At 39.9% G+C, this 23,262-nt stretch overlaps 1 protein-coding gene across 1 annotated transcript in view; it reads left to right on the top strand.

Moving 5' to 3' along the window:
• The window catches only part of SPTBN5 (spectrin beta, non-erythrocytic 5), a 102,444-nt gene that overhangs the window by 59,607 nt on the left and 19,575 nt on the right, over positions 1–23,262 (top strand). The window contains exons 36-50 of the mRNA XM_050898302.1: positions 3,191–3,346; positions 3,976–4,167; positions 4,812–4,907; positions 7,661–7,779; positions 8,422–8,536; positions 10,384–10,497; positions 12,060–12,181; positions 12,826–12,988; positions 14,892–15,080; positions 16,101–16,178; positions 18,230–18,402; positions 19,475–19,565; positions 20,201–20,347; positions 21,976–22,113; positions 22,843–23,099. Of these exons, the coding sequence (XP_050754259.1) occupies positions 3,191–3,346; positions 3,976–4,167; positions 4,812–4,907; positions 7,661–7,779; positions 8,422–8,536; positions 10,384–10,497; positions 12,060–12,181; positions 12,826–12,988; positions 14,892–15,080; positions 16,101–16,178; positions 18,230–18,402; positions 19,475–19,565; positions 20,201–20,347; positions 21,976–22,113; positions 22,843–23,099 (2,150 nt within the window). The remainder of the gene's footprint in view (positions 1–3,190; positions 3,347–3,975; positions 4,168–4,811; positions 4,908–7,660; positions 7,780–8,421; positions 8,537–10,383; positions 10,498–12,059; positions 12,182–12,825; positions 12,989–14,891; positions 15,081–16,100; positions 16,179–18,229; positions 18,403–19,474; positions 19,566–20,200; positions 20,348–21,975; positions 22,114–22,842; positions 23,100–23,262) is intronic.

The raw sequence follows: 23,262 nt of genomic DNA, 5'->3' as shown, positions 1-23,262 counted from the left end.
AGTCCACCTTGTGGACTAGCAGAGGGGAGTGGATGGAGTGGACGGTGCATTGCACAGTACTAATATTTTCAAAAGAGCAATGTACTTCTGATGGAAAGGTCACAGAACTGCCAACATTCTCTCTGGTAGAGAAACTGTCAATGCCCTCCTAGAGATACAATCAACCCATTAGGTAGGAATACTTCTGCATCTCTTCCCATCTCTCCATAATTGTCAAGTCAGTGCTTGGGCTGGGGTCCCCCTTCATTCTTGAACCACACACTTATAGCAGAGGATCTGGCCCTGTATAGTGAGGAACATTTCCCTTTTCTCATCCACTTTCTCCACATAAATTCAGCCAAGAGTTCTATAGGGAGTTTTTGCTCTCAAACTACCTGCTCATTTACCTTGCCAATCTAAATTCATTGCCTACTACTGTAGAATGTGAATGCCACCAAGGAATTAAAAAAAAAAAAAATCTTACAATAATATCTCTCTTCCTCTTTGTTGGGTAGAATGGAATGTTTAATTTGATTTTAATGATGTTCTGGGTGTGTACGAGTTCATATATGAGAATAATCCCCAATGGGAAGTTAAATTGCAGAGATGAGTTTTGAATTTAGCTGTGAAGTCAATGAGGTCATTGCTTATTCTTACTTATTAGGAGAACAAGACCCTAGTAGGACCTAGCTCGGGTCCCACTCCCCTGAAAACTCTCCCTCCTGCAATCATCTTAAGTCATTTCTATTGATCAAACAGAATTTTTTGGTCAGCAGAAAATAGTAATCACTGTCATCATTAAAAGTCTCCTAGTTACTCTCTAGAAGCAATTACACAGAGCGCTACACACATTAGTACAAGGACAACACGGTCTGTGATTACTGATGAGAAGATGGAGAGCTCAACATCATATAGTCTGCTTAGAAGGCTAGCTGCTGCAGTTTGTACCCTTTTCAGGACATAGGACTTTGTTTTTTCTGCACAAAACCCGCAACGACTAACTCAAGAGATTACATGCAGCTCACAAAATAGGACACACTCTCCTGCAGTAGAAATAGGGTGCTTTTCTAGTCCCAAAGAAGGGAGACAGACTTATAGACTATCCTGTTGTCATGACGTCTGTACCTCAGTATTAATATGGAAGGCAAATGAGCAGGTTGCTACTTAGAAATATGTGTATTTGAGTTATTGCAGAGGAAAGATCATAAAGTTGAAAGTTTTGACTTCTAAAGCTGGCTCTGAGCTTTAACAGTGAGTCTCAAACTTGCTCATCGTATTAGTGGCACTTAACTTCCTTTCCCTTTCACCTTCTGTACAAGAGAATAAAAAAAATTTACTACTTTCTCTCAGAGGAGTGAGAGAGAGAATTAGTTGTTATCTCTAGATGTCTGGAACAGGCACATCCCTTTATAGGCTTTAAATATTTCTGTTATTAAAAATCAATGATGTAATTTACAAAAATTTTGTGCTCTTGAGGTTGCAGTAACTGATGTTCTGAAAATGTAGGTTTCTAAATTGATAGTGCCCACATTTTTTATGAGTTCCATAGAAATAAGACTGGTCACATGTGCCTACACTGAGCATAACACTAGTCTCGCTGTTGTCTTCAATAAAGTGAAAATTCCTGTCCAGACAATAAGTCTTTCCATAGAAAGGTCTTGGGACAACAGATCAGCCTTGCTTCACATCTGAACGTGGACATGGGGCTAGGAGAAGGATTTCTCACTCTCTAGAGCCACCCTTAAAATAAACCAAGCCACTAAGACTGCAGATGTGATTTTTTTTTTTTTAATGGCTTTGTTCAGTCTGTCATTAAGGCATTGCTTATTATTAAAAAGTAGGAGAGAAATCACCCCTTAAGTGCCTATATACAGGGGATTAATTTGTTTCTCATCCTAACTGTATGGATGAGCCTCTCCCATTCAAATGAGAAGTCAGTTAAGTGACGTTAAAGCGTTAATGTGTGGCTGGGTAATGGGAGAAGGCCCTGTCTTGTGAGGAGGGTGTCAGAAATGAAAACAGCAGATGACAGTGTGCTGTCCTGGGCAACCTTGACATAAGGCTCCTGTTTGAGTCTCTAACTGTGCTTTGGAGGGGAACAGTTTCTGGAGAGCAGGCTGCTAGTGAAAGCTATTTCTGTTATTGTTTATAGAATTTCAGCAGCTGAAACAACACTTCAAATCATTAATTAACTGAGAAAATCCTCCAGTTGTCAAGTCTTGTGTGCATGTAGCACAGTACCACAAGGACAGCCAAGATGCTTTGAAACTGATAAAGCTGGCTTCAATTTCCTGTTCTTGTGTTGTCAAAACGTTAGGTTACTTCAGTGATCTGAGGACAACAGGATCAGTTACAACGTATGTCAAGTGTTCAATTTGCAGTGTTTTGATGGATAGAAAATATTTCCTTCAGTGCTAAGGGCTAAAGTTTATCAGACTTTAAAGAAAATTGTGGAAAACTCACTATCCTATTGTCTATTTTATTCTGCATACATGTAAATCCCCTAAAAAAAGAATTTCCTAAGAGTAACACATAACGCTTGCTTTGTTAGTCCTCATGGTTCACCTGCGTGTCTGAATCTGATGTTCCTGACTAGACCATTTTGAATTTTATGAAGTGTAAAAGCAAACAGAGTTGTATTTGCTTTCAAATAATCTGACTAGTGCTTGGCCCCATCAGTAAGGTTTTATTTGCTTTGCATTTTCCATTTAGGTCTCACAACATTGCTGAGATCAGGAAATGTTAGTGCTGTTTTATAGGTGAGGCACAGAATTCTTAAGACTCTTAACCCAGCTTACAGGTAGGTCAATGACAGAGATAGGAGATGCAACTCAGAGCCCTAAATCCAAGGCTCAGCTGTCATAATCTCATTTTAAATATGTCTACCATGTCAAGGCTGCATATCTGCTCAAGGATTCTCTATATCTAATCTAGAAGATTGTATAATCTGTTTATGGCTTGTGATAAAATTTGGGGTATTCAGGGAATTTTTCATTATTCTTGTGGTCAGATAAAAAATATTTTCATTCCTACCTGCTTTTATTTCCTATTAAGTAGAATAGTTCAGAAACTGGAGAGCCACTGTCAGCTCCTAGCTCAATCTACCTAGCCCAGGCATAGACACTTGCATAGAACAATGACATGTCTTGGGGGGAGGCCCCAGGACGGTATGTAGTTGTCATGCTAACTCTGATGCCTCACACTGCTGCAGGCAGAAGACTGGATCAGTGAGCGCATGCAGAAGCTAGAGGATCCTTCCATACAAGACCCTAGCAATCTGCAGGACAAAATGAAGCTGCTGCAGAAACATCAGGTCTTTGAGGCAGAGATTCTAGCAAATGAAGAAATCATCACAGCTGTTAATAAGGTAACTCTCTCACTCTGCTAGTGTTTTTACAGATTATTGCTAGTTATCCAAAGGACAGATAGATGAAATTAAAAGGAAGGGTAGCTTGTTCACCACTTCTGTATCAATTATCGTACTTGTGTGACAAGAACCCAGTTGCTACACAATGGAAATGTAATGCTGTTAATTTACAACAGAGAGATATGTTAATTGCTCTATCCAGGGAACTTCCATCTTTCCTTATTGCCCGAATAGGAGGATATCACTGACTTCTTCCTTGCCTGGGGTGATTACTCCTACAAAAGGTAAATAGGATTTCGTGCCCAATTTGTGAACATTCTTATTGAAACTAGGTGAATCACATAGCTGAAGGGCACAATCATCTGTAATACCTCTCTTGGTGCTTCCACTCCATGACTGTCATTCTTGGCAGGGAAATATTCAAATCCTAGTGTTCTTGATTCCCTCCAGACGTGAAAGCTTTCCAGCTAAGTGGTATCATTTGGGCAGTAAGAATTTTTATTAGTAATTTATTGTGCAGTCCAAGTTAGGAAAGTGAGAGAGTCCTTCTAGAAAGGTCATGTAACATGGTAATCGCATTAAAAACTAGTGGCAACCTTAATTTCTAATTTCTTCTTCTGAATGTGAAGAAAGGAGAAGCCCTGGTATCAAAAGGCCACCCAAAATCAGGAGAGATCCGTCGCCGAGTCCGCATGCTTCAGGAGCATTGGGAGAAGTTGAAGAGAGCTGTTGCTGCCCGTGGAAAGATGCTGGAGGACAGCCGGGACTTCCTGGAATTTCTCCAGAAGGTGGACCAGGTGGAAGCCTGGATCAGGGAGAAGGTAAATGGATTCTAGTATTTAACCCAAGCAGCACCCTAGAGACTTGCTATTTAGCAGTGAACTTCTGATAAATGTGTCATCTTCCAGGATATTTTCTTAGTGGCTTTTGCCTGGAAGAATCATGACATGTTCTACAAACAATATGGAAGGAATGACTCAACAAATTCTAAAAATTTTTTGGAGTGTTTCTATGCCAGAGTCAGTTGGACAGTATTAGCACACGTTCTCATGTAAAATGTGCACATAAAGGGATTGTGATTATTGGTGGTTGTCTCGTGTCTCTCTATCGAGACAGAGAAATGAAAGCAGACTAGAATGGAAGAGACTTGAAGCGTTTTGCAACTCGCACTCACTCTCATTGTGTATCAAATCTGAAAGTTTCTCTTTGCAAGAGTGAAGGAAGAGTCACTTAACCCACTAAGTTTTCCTGCAGAGGTTGCTTCCATAATCAGTAATAGATTGGAGAGGGAGTTGGGACTAAGTCTCATAATTATCTAAAGATCAGAAGAGACTACTTCAGAAGCTGTAGGTCAGTGATTTACAGACACATCACAGAACTTACTGCATCAGCATAAGGATTGGGACATGCTGTGTTCTTGTACTCTTAGCCTGAATGTTTGCCTGTCTGCTGCTTATTTCCCCAGGAAGTCATGATTAATGTAGGTGATGTGGGAAATGACTATGAACACTGCCTGCAGCTCGTGAAAAAGCTGAATGAGTTCCGTGGAGCAACATCAGGGGTAAGAGATGTTTTCCATGCACATTCCTTGTGTGGCTGGAAGCAGCCGTTAACTTTTCAGGCCAGCAGTATATCCAGGTAGCAAATACACTTCCAATACCCTGAGGAGGTGAAAGATCAGGGGGGTAGGAAGCATTGCCACTTTATAAACCATTAAAAAAGATAGAATTTTCCCTCATTGTGCATTCTGCTTTGATGATGTCTAAACAGAGCTGTCAGGTGCTCATGACACAACCTAAAATTTTGGATTGCATTACATGACTGGAAAGCTGGCTGTGTGAGCCTGAATTTGAGCAGATTTCCGGTTTGGTTCATGCAGTCACAAAGTCACAGTGAGTTCCACCCAAAAGTGGATTAAAAATGGTTGTTTCAACCATGTTTGTTTGAATCTGAAAGTTGATATAGACCTTCCACGAACAAGCCCGTAAAAAAAAATTGACCACTTTCTCCTTTTCCCTCCTTTATTTCTCCCTTCCTCTCCTCCTGAGGAACAGTCAAGTTTCTCATATTCTTTCATCCAAATGAAGCACATATATTTGGGGGCCTTTGTTTATACAGCACATGTGGTTAGTCATGAATCATAACGTTAATAATCAGACATTTAGTAAAATAGAGCAATGGTTTACACTTTGGATAGCAGCCATGTGACAAGACAGCTGCACAGTTCACCTTTCTGTGCTGAGATCTCTGACCCTCTTTTGTGGTGCTGAATCATGCCAGCTGCCTCTCTTTCCCCCAGTGAGATGTGCTAACCTGGGCACCAAACCTTGGGAACGCTGGGGAACAGGCCCTGCCACAACAAGGGCCTCCTTGTGATGTGCTTCAGCTCCCACCATGAGAGCTGTGAGGCCATACATTGAGGGGATGCATTTGCAGCAGCCTCTTGTTCTCTCTGTTTGTGTGAACTGCTACAGATGTAGACTAACAGGTTGAGTGTCACACAGGAAAGATTACTGTGCTGATTTGCTAGTCTGGAAGCTGTGAGGAAGGTCTGTAAAGAGGTGTATCAGGACTTTGTGAGTTAGGTTTACTCTAATGTTCTCTCCTAATATTCTTTATCCTTTGTTTGCCTGTTATCTTGCTGCCAATTCCTGTTATGGCAGCTCCCATCTTCTATTTCTGTTGCCTAATAGCAGGAGACAATCCTCTTCTATGCAAAGTAACAGTATAGATATGCCTGACACCTAGGAGAAAACCCTGAGCTCCTCTTTCCAGAGCCCAGCAGAGTTTCCTGTGACAGTGCATTAGTACTGGATTTGGGTAGAGAGCCAAAATGCTCAGCTTCAGCACCAGGGAATTAGTGAAGTGAAGAGACCTTCATTGGCCCTTCAGTCCTCACCAGCTGAACTGTGAGCTAAGGGATGGAGCAAGGGCTCTGCTACAGGTTGTACCAGCCAAAAGAAGGATGTTGAAAGAAAAAAACCTAGTGTCCCAGTCAGCATAAGACTCTGAATAGGAAAGTGTTTCCATAAACTAAGGTAGATTTTATGTGCCACAGGAAACTCTTGGACTTAGATACTATCAGCTTGTAGCCGCTGCTCCTGTACCGCTCTGAACATGACTCCTACAGAAAAAGGCTGGGATAATGATACCCTCATAGCTGATGCTTAGTTATACAGTACTTCATAGGGTGATACAAAGAGAAGCAGGCTGGGCCTGGCACAGTGTGTGCATCCATCCAGTCTAGGTTTCCCCACTAGACAAATCTGAGATCAGGGTAGAGAGCAGTCATCCTGCATTGATGGTTGCCAGATTCTCTACTCATATTGTCACATTGTGCTGCTGTTATTTCCGAGCAGAGTGCAGGGTTTCTGAAGAATATCTGGCTGTCTACTGGTTTCTCTTGTTTACTTTATGGCTGTGTATAATAAAGCACATATGGAAGCATGCACATTGGTATGGATGTAGCATAAATAAAATACAAATGGAGTCAATACTTCTGTTAACAGTGTGCTGGCATCTTGCAGCTGTGCTTCTACTACGCCAGTGCTTCATGTCTCCCTGCTAAGCTTGTGATTTACTGTTCTTAGAAAAATAGACAATGTTTTTGAATCTTGGAGCAGTGTTCAGTGTTGGCCATCCATCATGCTCCAAAAGAACAATTATTCCACTATAGTCCAGATTATATGTGCAATGTGCAAATATTATCCTTTCTATGGTATGTACATGGGAAGCAAGTTGCCTCGAAGACTTAGCATACCTTTTAAAATGCAGTGATGTTGCTTTAGAAGAAAACGCAATGGCATGGGTTTGTCTGGGTTTCTCAAGGCTGTATGGATCTTAAGTCTGTTGTCAACAGTTCAGAAGGCAGTTCTCAACAGAAGCCTATCTAGAAGAAACAGCGAGTAGGCCTAGGAGCCACAAGTCACTACCTGTTTGACAGAGGAACAATCTGCCACACATCAGCTGTTCCACAGCAGCCACCTATGTAACCAGCAACTGCACCTATGTTTCTTCAACAAATGAGCCCCTGCTGGAATGCCTGGCTTAGAAATGAAGCTCTGAGGGTCCTCATCTAGACCTAGATCATTGTTGTATCTATAGTCATTCATGTTCTTTCTTGCCTTTACTGTCTTCTCATCAGGGGCTGGTAACACCAGCAGTTGTAGCAGAGCAAACGCCATGTGTCTGAAATGTTTGATAGTGAGGTAAAACTCTTGCTTGTTGCTGTTATTGTTGTTTTTTATGTCTCAGTGCAAAACTCAGTCACAAGCATTTTGAACACATACCTTTTTTCCTTTTCTTACTTTACAGGAGATGACAGTGGACGATGCTCACATCAGGGCTATCAATGCCCTGGCCATGAAACTGGAGAGACAGAACAAGGAAGAAACAAAGACAATATATGAGCGCCGGAAACAGCTCAATGAGAAGTGAGTATGCTTTTAAAGCTTCTGTGTAAAGCAAAAACAAGAAGGGAAGATTAGGTGTCTTGGGCTGGGATAAATGGAGGAATTGCGACATATATTTTCTTCTTTAGCATCATGACTATCAAACATCAGACACTGGAGCTGCCTTTCAGGACTCTCAGAGCAGTTAGCCAGAAGGATTTCTAATCCAGCAGGGCCAAAGTCATGTTTCTAGCCTTGGAGGCAAATACGCTGTTTCGCAGCACTTTACATACTAGATCCATGAAGCTAAGACACTTCCATCTGTTCACATAGTTGTCCTGGTGAAGAACATATTGCTTCTGCTACTTCACAGCCCACTAGCTAAGAACCAAAAGCATGAAGATAGGGATTGTGAGGTTATTGAGAGTTTAAAGAAACTGGATCGGTACTTTTCAGCTTTTAACCCCCATGCCATCCTGAAAACTTGGAATAAGTATAACCAGATAGTCTTGTCAGGCTAATGCTTTATCTCTATGATGTGTCCCCTATTGTGGGGAATTGGGGATCAATACATAAGGTAGTTCAGAAATCCTGTCTTTTTACTTAGATCTGAGCATCATGAAAATTAATTGTGGAAATCCTCACCTCTGAAATACACCTCTAAAATATTCTTTTCAATAAAAGGTGGAACAGTTTCCATGGTAACCTGAATGCATACAGGAAGAAGTTAGAGGGAGCCCTAGAGATTCATGCCTTAATCAGAGAAATTGATGACATCACAGAGAGAATTACCGAGAAGGTGAGTTCTCAGATTTTGATTAATTGAAATGGGAAAATGTTCTATTTTGCCAACAGTGATAAACCCAGGCATGCTGATTGCTAGAGAGATACTGAGTATCCAGCAGTGACCTTTAATAGGTGTCTGTGTATCAAGTTTGTAGGAAGGCTGAAATGTCATTAAACACTTTGCAGATTACCAACTCTAAGACATTCACGGTTAAAAAGGTACATTTGAATTGTATTGTGAGAAATTACAGATTAGAGTCTGCAATAAAGGGGATGCTGTCCTTAACTAATGAGAAGTTAGAGAAGACGAAGCTGGACTCTTCTTGGCGGTTCATAGTGAAATGGTGAGAGTCAGTGGGTACAAGCTGCAACAAGAAAAGTTCCAAATAGGTGTAAAGTGAAAAAATCACAATGAGAGTGATCAAACACTGGAACAAGTTACCCAGAGAGACTGTGGATTCTCTGTCCTTGGAAACATTCAAATCTCAACTAGATCAGACCCTGAGCAATCTGATCTAAGGTGGCCTTGCTTTGGGCAGGGGTTGGACTAGATTATGTTCAGAGGTCCCTTCCAACCTAAATTATTCTGTGATTCTATGAGTCTAATTAATGATCTCTAGTCAAATGGTATTGCCTATTAAATAGTACTTTTAGGATTAGGTGACTAGTTGCTATGTCCAAAGTAGTCATCCATGATTTCTTCCACAGTCAGTAGAAAGAAGCAGGTACTTCTAGGGCTCAGTGCATCTGACCTATTTTAGATGTCCTCTTGAGGATGAGATAAATTGTGCTCCAGCAGTGACTCCTCCTTTCTACTAACTGTAAGGAGAATTAGACAAGTAATTAAGCTGCAGCATCTTTACATTTGTAGACATCTCCATGTGGTCTAGTAAATCCTTCCACAAGGAAGGAACGCAGCAAAATGCAGTAAGTAGGATACAAATCTAAGAAGCTAAGGGACTGGTGTGTATTTTTTGCTGTGTTACTGACACAGGTGTTCATCTCCTTCAGACAGTGCTGAGCAAAGTCGGTTCTGAATACCAAAAGCCAGTTAGCTGAGCTACCATAGAGCTTTTTCTGAATTATCTGCTTAGCTTCAATATAGCAACCTCTGGTGTTCCAAATTCAAAGCTAGTTCATTCAGCACTAGCTTGCATATCTCTCCCTGCTGTGCAATGCAGACATATTAAATATGCAACTTTGAAAAGTTGTATAAAAATCTTATGCGTTCAGAAAATGGAGGTAAAAATGCCTATCCTGGATTATAATTTTGAGATTAATAGAACAAAAAGGCTATATAAAAACTAATTATTTCATCCACATAACTAATGATATTAATTTAATTATAAGTCAGTAGGTAGATACATAGTGGTACTACTTAAGGTTACAAGGCTGTGGGTGTGAAATTTTTATAACAACTTCTACAAATGTATTTCTTCACTGTATGGGATTTCATTTCTGGTAGGATTCTGAGGGTCAATTTTATTTTCCATATTTTGATAAAATACATTTGAAAATTTCGGTGCCAAAATTTAATGGGAAATATTTAGCTGTTTTGGTATATGGAAAAAAAGGGAAAAGAAAGATTGAGAAATGCAGGGAAGCATTCCTGTCTTTATTTTATATGTGAATGGCCAGAGCCACCTTAAGTTGGATTGCAACTGTTCAAAGAGTTGTGAATTCTTGTTCCATCTCTGTAAGGAGTGCAGACAAGATGCCCTGTTGATATTTAAAAAGACAATAAGAACATTCAGATGGCAATACAAAGAAGTGAAGGAGGAGACTATTTGAAAGAATTAAGATATGATCCTTTTGCTTTTTGTCATCTTCACCATTTGCATATCCTATTGCCCCCTCCAGAGTATACTGATACAAGCACTGGATTATGGGAAAGATGTGGAAAGTGTGGAAAACCTGATTCGAAGGCATGAAGAGATGGAGAGAGAAATCAGTGTTATTAAGTCCAAAATGGAGGTAAGAAGTAGGGAAGTGCAGAAGATACTGTAAAAAAGTTCATTTTTGCTTCTTTGAAACATGGTGCAAAAAGATCAGCATGACTCTTCAGATTCATTAGTACGAATTGCACAGCAATGCAAATGCAGCACAGATTTCTTCTCAATAAAATACTGTGCTGCTTAATCCTGCTTTATCGTATCAAACATTATTCTTCCTGATGCACCAAATCTAAGAAGATAAGTCCCTTTTTAACATGTTAGCTCATTCTCTGGCCCTTACCTACAAGCCAGATTAGACTGTCCTATATCTTTTGGAAAGTGTGGAATCCAAATTTAACTCTCCATCTTTCCCCCAGTTTCTGTACTGACTTGAACCAAAATCATGACTCTAGTTCCGTTTCGAACTAAAATGCAAAACCCACAGTGCATGTAGTTTTCTGACATAGACATCAAAACCAGAAATCTTACGTTATAATTGCCTGCCTAATCAGCTCTGGATTTTGTAAAATGGCCAGTTTGCATTGTTTAGGACTAATTCTGAGCATTAAATATGGGTCTGAACTCCTATAAAATTGCATATTTTTAATAAAAAGAAATGTTTTCAGCTGAACGGCAGTAGTAGAAATCCTATGACAACCTCTCACAGTTTTCACTGTTGGCCAGAATGTTAAGCCTTTTCATATATAAAATATTGTTGCAAACTTCCTCTAAACTTTTTCTTCACAATAATATGCAAATGATGACAATATGTGTGATACCTCCACACATTGCAACTTTGTTAGCTGATTCTCATATGAAATGTGGGTGATTACTAGTCAGTATTCCACAGATAGTATTAGCAAGGCTGTATGGGGGAGTGCTGCATGGAAACAGAAAGATGAGCAAGGTTTGGGGGTTTTTTTGATGCTACCACAAATACCATGTACAAAGTATAATATCTGTACTTTTCTTATGGATTAAAACCAGCCTGGCATATTCTCCTTTCTGCATAATTAAAATTCATAATTTTCATCAATTTGATGGAGTTCCACAATAAAGATACCAACTTTAAACCTGGATTGGTGAGTGTTCATTACTGTTTATCAGGCTGTGTTAAGGAAAACAGCATCAACTAGAAGTCTACACTGAAACTAGTGTTTTGACGCTGCTGTTAGCTGATGTAGATACAAACAATTTTTGAGTCTTCTGCTGAAAGGCAAATCTGGTTGCTTCTGCATACTGCCATATTTTCATAGCTTTTGTTACTCATCTTAGTTAGATTAAGCTAACAGAGGTTACAATTAGCACTTCATTTTCCTGTATGTTTGTCCCTATTCTGCAGAACTACTTTCTTAATTGTAAATTAACATTTGTGCATGTGAAGCAACACACACATCTCTTTCTTCACATGGATGATTGCTCACAAATGCATATGTATTTTTTGTGCATATAACAAGTCCCCTTGTATATTTTGTTATTGTAATTTAAGTACCTGCTTTTGTAAACTGGGATCTTAAAATGAACTATTCTTCCTGAAAGGCAAACTCAGGAACAAATATAAGCATTTGGCATAAATTCACCCCACTATAAATCTCTTCCCAGCCATTGGAATTGGAATCTTTCCGCCTTTCCACAAAGAATCCATCCATAAATGACAAACTGACTATGAAGCAACAGGAGATGAAAAACAGCTGGCTACAACTCCAGGGACAGGCCAAACAAAGGTAAAGACTTCTAGTGGTCTTAATATCTCTCAGCAGGAGCAAAGCTGCTCCCCGGGGTCTCAAATCTACTTGCCAGGGGCCTTTTAAAAGTTTTTGAGGATCCTTTACAAAGTTTATACAGGCAGCTGAGACACCTGCATTGGAACAAGTGTGACTTGGTACAAGAAAAGTTCCACTGATGTGACTTTGGGAAAACTAATACAATGAGTTTGTGGGTTATCCCACTAAATAATGTTACTAAAATGCCTCCAGACTATCAAATTAAGTCTATCATGAAGCCTTTGTGAAAGACTGATTTTTGGATGGTTCTAGAAGATTTTTTTTTCTTGAATCTTTCCAAAACAAGAAAGGCTTAGGCCTGAGCTGTAATCATTGCTGGAAGCAAGAGCTATGAAGGCTTTTTTACCTTTCTTGTCCTAATGAACTGATGTAGAAAATAAGGTAAGCATGTTGTCTCCAAGGCAGCATGCATCTCCTGTGATTTTGGTTTAACGTGAGGACTGTTAGGAGCTGTAAGGGAAAGCTAGGGGGCTTGAATTCACTTCATTTGGCTTCTCCTATGATACCTTCCTCTGCAAATGGGGAGGGAGAGGCAACTAGATAATTCTGTGTTGGATAATGCTGAACTGCACATTGTGTGGCAGGAAAGAGAAGCTGGCAGCCTCGTATCAGTTGCAGAAGTTTAACTTGGAGATGAAGGAGATGCTAGATTGGACCCAAAACATCAGAGGTTTAATGGAAGCAGGGGGGCTTCCTAAAAGTGCAAATGAAGCGGAAAGCATGATTGAGGAGCATCAGGAGAGAAAGGCAAGTATCATCATTGCTTCCAGCTGAACATACTGGAAATCTTTCCCATGGGAATTAATTGCTGCAGACACAGCAGAATTTTGCTGCATGCATCTGTCAATAACATGGTGAAAAGACTTTTCAATAACAGGCTAGGGACAGAAGTCACCTATGTATTGACAGAACTCTATCCCACGGGCTGTTTGGCAGCTCATGTCTCTGCAAAAAGTCTCAGAAAGCCCCATTAGCTCTCACCTGTACTGCTGTCCAACCCTGTAGGTAAAAAGCTGGTTCAGTACCAAAACATGCTCACTGCTGATCTCTTTATTCAGATTGCCAAAAAGTTAATGCCAGTTAATTCTAGCTTTGACTTAGATTTTGTCATACATACTCCATTTGCCTGAGAGGAAAATAAAACCAGCAGTTTGTCTCACACAGGGCAGTAAATTACCATTGGAAGGTACCACATTCAGTTCTGAAACACTTCATATCCCAGTACTAATTACCACACAGTCTTTTCGTGGCTAATTTGGCTAATATTTTTGATGGGTGTTCTAAAAGGAGTGATATTGTTAATTAACCTTAGAAAAAAAGTTAATATTTTACTTTTTCCTAAGCATCATCGCTATCTTTCAGCTGTTGTGTTACCTTTTCTTTGCAGTTATGCTACTTTTTCTAAAAATCATGTTCCCAGAATCACGACTAATACCCGGTGCTTTGTGGGTCCCATTATTAGCACAAATAGTTTGTAGATTCTGATTCATTTTCTAGACTTGAATTTAGTATGAAGTACCTGAAGTGCCCTCCTTTTTCAGTCTTCCATTTTAACAATGCTCTCTCATGTCAGACTTAACAATGTTTTTACTAATAATTCTTTGTCACAATAGAAATACCCCAAACCACTGATGTAGTGTACTCCAAATTTAGATGGTAGCAAGATCTAAGTCTTTAATATCTGTTAGTAAAGGAACCCAAATGGCTCTGAGGAGACAGTCACACAGAAAAGGAGGAATCCAGGCAGTATGTTCTTTTGTATTGGATTGACTAAACTAAAATTATAGACAGGACAAGAAAAATGGAGAGGTTTTTTTCATTCAGGTTAGTGGCTCAAACCAAAGTCCTTAGGAGAGACTAGAGTTGAACATAAGATGCTAATCTGAATTAAAAAAAAAAATAGAATGGCTATCTTACAGCTGTGTTATCTATGATTGGGCAACATCATCCCCCCAAAAAGCCCTAAAAACAGCAGTTCTGATTTCAGACATTTAATAGTACATGCCATAGTTTTTAAGGTGGTTTATGAGTTAATACGTGGTATTATTTCAGCGCATGGTTATTTTTATTTTCAAATTGTTTACATTAGGAATTCCACATTCAGTTTGCAGGGGTCATAGTTGCTTGTAATGCTTTCACCTTCAGGATTCAGTATGTAGGCATAACTCGTTCCTCAGACCAGGTGAAAAAGTTAAATGTATTTCATTTTAACACCACAAAATAAAGTAAAACTGTGTCTTTAACGTAATAATCTGATGCCAACTTATTTGGCAGGAGAGGAAAAATTCTAGGCACTGTTTCTCATAAGAACCACCTTGATGCAGGAAAACTGGGGGGGGATATGGTATTATGGATGTTCAAAACAGTGTTCATTTATATCTAAGCATTTTCTAATCTGTTTCTAATTTAATCCTAATTTTGATTTGTTGGAGACCAGTTGTTCCTAGAGCAATAAAGTCATTTATTGTCCACGTTTATTTTCTTTTAGGCAATTCTATGCTCTTTCAGTAACATAGCTCAAAGATGAATGATTTTCCATATAAATATTAGTGTTGGAAAGTTACAGCCCATATTCTTCCCCTTAAGGCTTGTATTCTGAATAACTGGTGTTCTGTAAACCCTTGACATCAACCTTAGTAATATATTTTAGGAGGAGATTGAAGCACGAGTGGAAAGATTCAACTCTCTCAGTGACTGTGGTCAAGAACTTGCCAATTCTGGTCACTATGCAACCCCTGAGATTCACCGGTCCCTCTCCAGACTACAGCAAGCCTGGTCTGAATTGATCCAAGCATGGCAGGAGCAATATATGAAATTGTTTCAGGCACAAGATTTACAGGTGAGTAGAAAGATATTCAACAGAGAATGCACATGCTACTGACAACTTTCCTTGCTATAAACAGCAAATTTATAAGATGGTATAATGAAAGATATGCTAATAATACCCAGTGTTTAATGTATATTTCACCGGTTTCTAGAAGGCATGCTGAGGGCCAAGCACATTCACTGGTGGCAGGACTTTTAGAAATTGTACCTTTACAAATTAAAGAAATTTCTGTGGAATATGTGCTTATATGTTTTCCAAAGGCTATAAAAGTTAGCAAAATGTGGTCAAACTCTCATGCAGCTGGCAAAAGGCACATACTTAAAATGGCACATCACTACTCTACCAAATTCTATAACCTCCCCCAAAAAACATGGAAGCAGGCAAGTATTTTAAGAAAAAATCATCTGAAGAAAAATTTAGCATGGACAGAATACTGTATTTTTCCCTGGCTTTTTTCTAAGAAAAGAACTGTTTTGGCTGTGGTTTTCCAGAAATACTTCCCTGTAACAGTCATCTCACAAAATTTCTGCTCAAATGGCTTGTTGGCAAAAGTTAGAAATAACTGAAACAGAGATTTTACAATGGGGAATGTCAAGTACCTTAAATAACAGCTGGTGGTACTAGTCCCATCGAAAAAGCTTCATATATATGAGAACTTAAACCATATGGTAAGGGCTGCTTTCATGCTTCTTTATGTATTACATTCTACTTATTTCAGGCCATGTTACTGTCCTTTTTATTGGCCAGTTACCTTACACAGCACACTCTACACTATTAGCAAACAAGCTACAAGTACTTGTATTGTATCCTATGTCTTAGACAAAAAGAAATAATCATATTATAAAGGAGAAAGTTACAATAATAATTGTTATGCATGTGGTTTTTGTAGCATCTAATGCTTATTGCCATCCAGTGCTGTGCAGTTAATTTTTGAAATAGCCCTGGAAGTTTGGTTTTTTCAGCGTATTCTGCCGAAGTCAGGTTTGCCTCTGTTTTACACCGTGTTTATGACTGCTTTTTTTCCCTATACAGAAATTCTATGGCTATGTGGAACAGACTGAGAGCTGGCTCAGCAGCAAAGAGGCTTTCCTAGCTAATGAGGACTTAGGGGTAGGTGCTCCAAGAAATTACAATTTTCTCTGCAATCAGTCTGGAGGAAAAGAAGCTGTGAAGTATGATGATGTGCTCTGAACCTTCCTGTGATCTTTCTCCTTCTGAAGTTACTGCTTCGCCTTGTTGACGGTTTAGGATCAGATTTCTTTCCTTGATACTTCACACAGGATAGGATTCTCAGCCCCAACAGTAATGAAACAGTCCAACTACTCCAATTATAGGAGGAAAATGAGACTGCATCTCTCTAATTGGTCATATCTGACCCAAATGCATTTGCCAGTAGTGTGCAAGTCATCACTGCTGTCACTGCTGACATACCCAGTGTAGCTTTAAATTACCTACCTCAGGTACCAGTAACACTGCAATAACTGAAACCACAGACTGATGCATAGGTTGCAAAAGCTATGCAGGATGCTGGATATACATTCTGATGTTTAGTTTACCCTGCACCTTGTATAGGTAGTGCTAATAAATCAGTTGTCTCTGCAGGAACTACAATTACATCTCAGAGTTCAGTGTAAACATAACTGGTACAAATGGTATGAAAAACATATAATGCTAGTGGCTGGTGTCTGTCTCTGTAATTTTCAGCCTGGAGGTATGTATTTACAGTCCCTCTGTTGAAGTGTATGAGACTTAGAAGCCGCCACCCATTTTCCAGTCATATTTAGCTCAGCAATGTACAGAAAATGCTCTGTGAGTACTTTCCCTTCCAAAGATTCATGTAAGCACCCAGAAGTTTAGATTTTTTTTCTGACCCATTTGATTTTAGCTTTATTGCTTCCTTTAGAATAGTGGGAAAGCAGAGTTTATTGCAGTAACAACATTTTGACACCACTGATTCTAAAATTAAAAGTGCAGAGGGGTGCTGAAAAGAGAACTCTGAGTCATTAAGCTTGGGATTCACAAATGTTACAAGAAGTCAAATTCTGTGTTTCTCTCCAGATTAACTGTAATGTCAGACTCCAGTCCTCAAATTCAAATCTGGATCTGAGCTCTTCCAGATTCCATGGGTTGAAACCAAGGCTCTAATTTTAATCTCTTTCTGTGACATATTTGTTCACTTAACTCTGATGTCAGTTTGGCATCTGTCGTGCTTTAACCCCAGCCAGTAACTAAGCACCACGCAGCCGCTCACCCATCCCCTCTCCCAGTGGGATGGGGAGGAGGACCGGAGAAAAAAAAAAGTAAAACTCATGGGTTGAGATAAGAACAGTTTAATAACTAAAGTAAAATAAAATATAATACTAACTAATAATAATAAAAATATAATAATAATAGTAACTGTAATGAAAAGGAATATAACAAAAAAAAAGAGAAATAAAACCCAAGAAAAGACAAGTGATGCACAATTGCTCACCACCTGCTGACCGATGACTGAGCAGCGATCCGCCCCCCCACCACCCAGTCAACTCCCCCCAGTTTATATACTGAGCATGACGTTCTATGGTATGGAATATCCCTTTGGCTAGTTCAGGTCAGCTGTCCTGGCTATGCTCCCTCCCAGCTTCTTGTACACCTGCTTGCTGGCAGAGCATGGGAAACTGAAAAATCCTTAACTTAGGATAAGCGCTACTTAGCAACAAATAAAACATCAGTGTGTTATCACCATTATTCTCTCACTAAATCCAAAACACAGCACTGTACCAGCTACTAAGAAGAAAATTAACTCTACCCCAGCCGAAACCAGGACAGCATCCCACATTTGCTTCCAAAATAGCATCTGTCTTAAGATTGATTTACGATTAGGAGCTGATGCTTTATCTCTTGAGAAGTGATATGTTCTATGCAGCACAACAATATGCAGGAGAAGCTAAGCATCCAGCAGTTTGTTCAGTTTTGACCCTGAAATAATGGCCTCAGACCATGCATAGAACATTATTTAGGCCCCAAGTCTTAGATTCAATGCCAATAAATTTCAAAGACCAATACATTTTCTTGACAGCTTGCAAATGTGGGGTAAATGCCATTTAGCTTCTGGATTATCAGTGTTGTGGATGGAAAAACTCTTGACTGAAAGCAGCTTCCCTTTGTTGAATTCTATCCAGGACTCAGTGTCTAGTGTGGAGAGCCTACAGCGGAAACACATGCAGTTTGAAAAAGCCCTGGAAGCTCAGATGGAGAAAATTGATGAGATGGCTTCATTTGCTCAGCAGCTAACGCAGAACAAGCATTATGACTCGGACAACATCACCAACAGATGCCAGGCCGTTCTGAGGAGGTGAAGTCAAACCCTTCCCATGTCAGCCACCTATCTCTTTTGGAATGAGATTCTCCCCATGTGACTAATATCTTTAAATGATTTAAGAGAACCATAAACTGGTTTGCATTTACTCAACTTTGCGCTTTGCACTGTGGTCTTGCCAAATTGGCCTGAGTCTAGTCAATATTTCATTAGGAGATTTCCAAAATACAGTTAAATGGAGGGGAAGCAATATTCAGAAAAAGGCAGTTTTCCTGTAATTCTGTATTCTGGCCTTAGGTACAGTGCTGCAAACACTGACAGAGGCCTGCTGTGCCATTAAATACTTCATTATCATTAAATACCATCAAGAAAGGTCATTTGCTACACAACTGCTTTTTCACTGCTCTAATGGGGTTGATCTTAAAGCCGTGCTCAAATTATCTATTAGGGCATTTGCAATTTTTCTGATCAGATCTTGCCCTTTCCTGTGAATTACTTTATTTCTCCTAGCACGTTGCATATTATTCATCTTAAACAAATGCTGACAGTAGAAGCAGTTGTATTCAGTGCTATGGTAGATGAAAAGATATACGTAAAATTTACGAAGAGAGACTGGAGATCCCTTATGATTAAAGTGAACATATGAGTTTATTAATATGATCAAACTATCTCATGCCTGCATTAACATGAATAAAGTGCTGCAGGTCCACATTTGGAAAAAAGATTAAAGGATAGTGTAGTTTTGGTTTATCTGTGACAAATACTGTCATACTCACAGGCTTTCCATATAAGAAACATGTTCTTATTTGAGCATGTTTATGTTCTCTTGTACCCTGAAAGGCAATAATGGGGATTCCTAGAGGCAGATATCATATATACAGAATTTGTGTGTACTTTAAACATATCTATCTGCTAGTAATCCTTCCTATAGTGTCCTGAGCATCTTCTCTGACAGTCCAAATCATGGGAGGCTGCATATTATGGACATTTCTCTCCTAGAGAATCTTCCATCATTAGATCACATGTGTTTTAGAGATGAAAATTGAAAACCCTTATCCTATCTAATTCACTCTGGGGCTTTTGCCTCACACATCTGTCTTCATCTCAGAAAAGAGAAACTGCTGGAGAATGCTGCTGCTCGCAGACGTCTGCTAGAGGAATCAAGGCTTCTGCAGAAGTTGCTGAGGAATTCCTTTGAGGTACAATTACACAGGATTCATGGTATTTTGGTTTCTTAAAACATACTGCGCTGCATAGATCTGAATCCCTGAAGAAATTTACTGTGAGAAAAATCAAGGAACTGAGTCTGGAATGAGATGATATTGGGAAAGATGAGGATAAGAGTGAAGGGATCTTTTTTCAGCTTTCAAGTCACAGCTTCCATCTAGTCACCAGCTGAAAGATCTACTGTGCATTGGATGCCAGCAAAATGCAGAAGAAATAAATGCATTAAAAGGGAATGTGCCACCATTTTAAAATTCATGGGAAGAGACAAATTAGTTTTTTTCTTGTGAGATACTGACAGTAGGTTAGAAATAGGGAGATAATTGCCCTTTCTCCCTTATGCACACAGGTGCTCATGCACTTTCCCACTGCATGGGGACTATCTCATGGAGACAGCCCCCTTTCCAGGTAACAGTGCTGGTAAACAGAGATACAGGGGTGACTTCATTACGAAAGACAGGAGCTTAGGGAAGCAGAACCTCAGAAGGACAACTCATTTGTGTCCCCACTCACTAGTCCCATGCTTTATACATATTAGAGGAGAGCCTGGCAAGTTGGAGCTGAAGAAACACTGAAGGTTGTGTCTACTTCTGTTCTTTCCTCCCCAAAGGTGGCTGCCTGGATCAATGAGAAGAATAGCATTGCCCAGGATGATAGCTGGAAGGATCCAAGCAATCTGCAGACCAAACTGCAGAAGCACCAGACTTTCCAAGCAGAGATCATGGCCAATAGAAATCGCCTGGACTCCATCAAATCTGTGAGAGAAGCAGGGTTGATGGCAAGGGTGGGCAACTGGCATGAAAGACTCTGCAGACAGTCTGAGTTTCAGTGATCTCGAACAAGCGAGGGGGAATCACTGTCCCCTCACTGACATCGTTCACATTGTCTCTGAGGGGACTGGGAAGCTTATTCTTTTAGTCCATCAGGAACTTTCTGTGTCCATCGGTTTCTTTCAACTTCTCTCTTATTGTCTAGTGTGAGCTTGCTATCTATATTCACTGTGCATGCAATGGAAAGAGATGGGTGCTTTCAATGAAAGATTCAATCCACTGACTTTAGGGACTTCTCTCTGGGGTGAATGCCACATTGGAGGTATACCTGTTTCTTTCCAGCAGGGAACCTAGCTGATTGGATGCACAACTTCAACAAGTCAGATAAGATGTATCCAATAAAAAGGATCAAGAAGAGTTTTCAAGTGTTGCCTTTGCAGAGACATGCTAGTAGGAGAGATATGAGGGAAGTCTGACAAGCTTTGTCAGATACTTGGCAGAAGCTGTGATCAGATGATGAGTTTGGAAGGACAGACTGTTACATGTTTATTAACCTTATTTTCAGCACAGTGCTTACTAGCTGTATTTTGCAATAGATAACTAAGCATTAAAGGTAGATTGCCTCCTCAGACTCACCTGCATCCAGTATTGCAGAAAAAAAAAACCCTTTTTTTTTTTTTGTAAAAAAACCTTTTAACCTCACTGTGTGCAGACACAACAGAGGGGTTAAAGGGTGGAGTTACAATTCTCTCTAAATTAATCTGTTTTTAATGAATTGTTTGCACAATCTCTTTCTCATTATGTCTTGATGCCCTGTCTTTTTCATTGGGAATAGCCTTAGTAGTTGCTCTTTAGAAGAAAATTAACATCTGCTGTCCTGGTATAGCATCTTTCTCTTGCTGTCCCCCCTCTTCCCCATTGCAAAATGTAGAAATAGCTCAGTTAAGCTTTCTAAAGCACACTTGGTCTCAGCTTAAGGATATACCTACAGACTCTTCTACCTGACAGAGGTCTTGCTGTGCCCCCTCTACCTCGTCTTCTGCCAACCTGTTAAGCATCTGCAGCTCAGGGATTAGAAACGCAGATAGACTTTTATTACATAATACAGTAGTACAATGGTACATGGTTAAAAGAGGTGTTATTATCTCATACAGTGGTTCACTTGTATGAGATAGTTCTCTCTTAACATGCAAGGAAAGGAATAGAAAAGGACAGGCGGCTGGGCAGTCTCAAACAGTGATCATAGAATGTGGGACATCACAGAAAAAACTGAGTGCTTGCAAACTAGGCTCCCTGCCAGCTTTTAGGCAATGTAGCTCTTGCGTAATGAAAATTCTCTGTACTCTTTGTCTTCTAATATTGTCTTCTAGCATTTCAAATAATTTTAGAGGCCGGAAAAACAGGAAAATCAGTCTCTGCCCTAGTTTCAATATGCGTTTTGCCTTTATCTGTTTTTTCTTTGCCTCTGCAGCCTCTATCTCTTATGTCAGGAAGTGATGGCTGCAGCCAGCCCTTTACATAGCAGTGCCAGTAGACTTTGTTTATGGAGGTAAAAGTGATATATTCTGGTGCATTCAGCAAAGGAAGAAAACTTTGACTGTTCTCTCTGCTATAGGAAGGGGAGAAGATGCTCTGTGAGAGGCACTATGCCCCTGAAGCCATTCAGTCCAGACTACAAGAAATGGAAGAGCTATGGGAGGAACTGCTAGCAAGTTGCCAGGATAAACGGGCCAAGCTGCAGGATGCTTACAAGGTAATACAGGGATGCCAGTGGTTGGGTCTTGGTGTCATTTCCAGAGATAGCACGGCTGCCTTCCTACTCGTCTCATCTACAAGTGTGTCACTTGATACAATCAGACCTGATTCCTCAAGACCATTAGAGCAAAAGAACTACTAAATGTGGACTGAATGGAATTGGTGGGAGAATTGGAGATCCCTATGGAGGGAAAAGGATCTGTAGGCTGCATTCCCTTCTGCTTTCTGCTGCTGGTTTAGATCAGGATTCCAGAGAGGGATACTGAAGGAAAATGTGTTCACTCATACATGTCAACTCTCTGCATCTGTTCCAATGGCATCTTTTCTCCAACACATTGAGAAAGAAGCCCACAGCTGCTTTTAATTCTTCTAGCTCCAGGCACATGACTTCTCATGAGAGTGAGTTTTGCATGGGCTATCAGACACTCTGTGAGTATAAAATAGAGCGCTCTCTTTGAATGGCTTCCTTTTAAGGTACTGAGTCCATCATTTATATTTGCACAACACAAGTAAGATTAGCTCCTGATGTTCTCTGCATCTGTTCTTGCATTCACTCTGACGGAATTCTCTTCTTCATTTGGACCACCATCATATCTGGGAAGAGTTCACTGAGCACTGGGAAGCTTCTCCATGTTTGTGTGTAATTCTTACTGAAAGTGGCCAAGATTTTTATATCATGTTGTCTGTCCTAAAGGTTTAAATGACCTTTCTTCTTGCTTGTCCTCAGGGCCTTCATTTTCAGCGAAGTGTAGAGGATATGGAGAAATGGTTGGAAGATGTGGAAAATGAATTGAAAGCACCATATAGTAACAATGATCTGGTGGTTTTGAACAGTCATCTGAAGAAACAAGAGGAACTGGAGGAAGATATTGCTAGCCATAGGGACCGGCTGCAAGAGCTTGTGGTCACAGCTCAGCAATTCCAGAAGGAGAAACATTTCCTTGCTGATGAACTAGAAGAGAGAGTGGATCAACTGGTGCAGAGGTGTGTAAGTGCCTGGCCTGTCTCCTGCCGTCTTTTTCCTATTTTTATTAGCCTTTTTCTTCCCTGCATATTTTTTTTTTCTTTCCTTCTCTACATCATTCCGAAAAGAACATTTTGCATTCATTCCTTATTAATCTGCAGTCCTCATTGGGTTCCCTTTAAA

This window comes from Gymnogyps californianus, chromosome 5, assembly GCF_018139145.2.
Source record: "Gymnogyps californianus isolate 813 chromosome 5, ASM1813914v2, whole genome shotgun sequence".
Taxonomy (NCBI): Eukaryota; Metazoa; Chordata; class Aves; order Accipitriformes; family Cathartidae; genus Gymnogyps; species Gymnogyps californianus.
The sequence above is the reverse complement of the archived record's forward strand: the minus strand, read 5'-3'. Positions and strand labels throughout refer to the sequence as shown.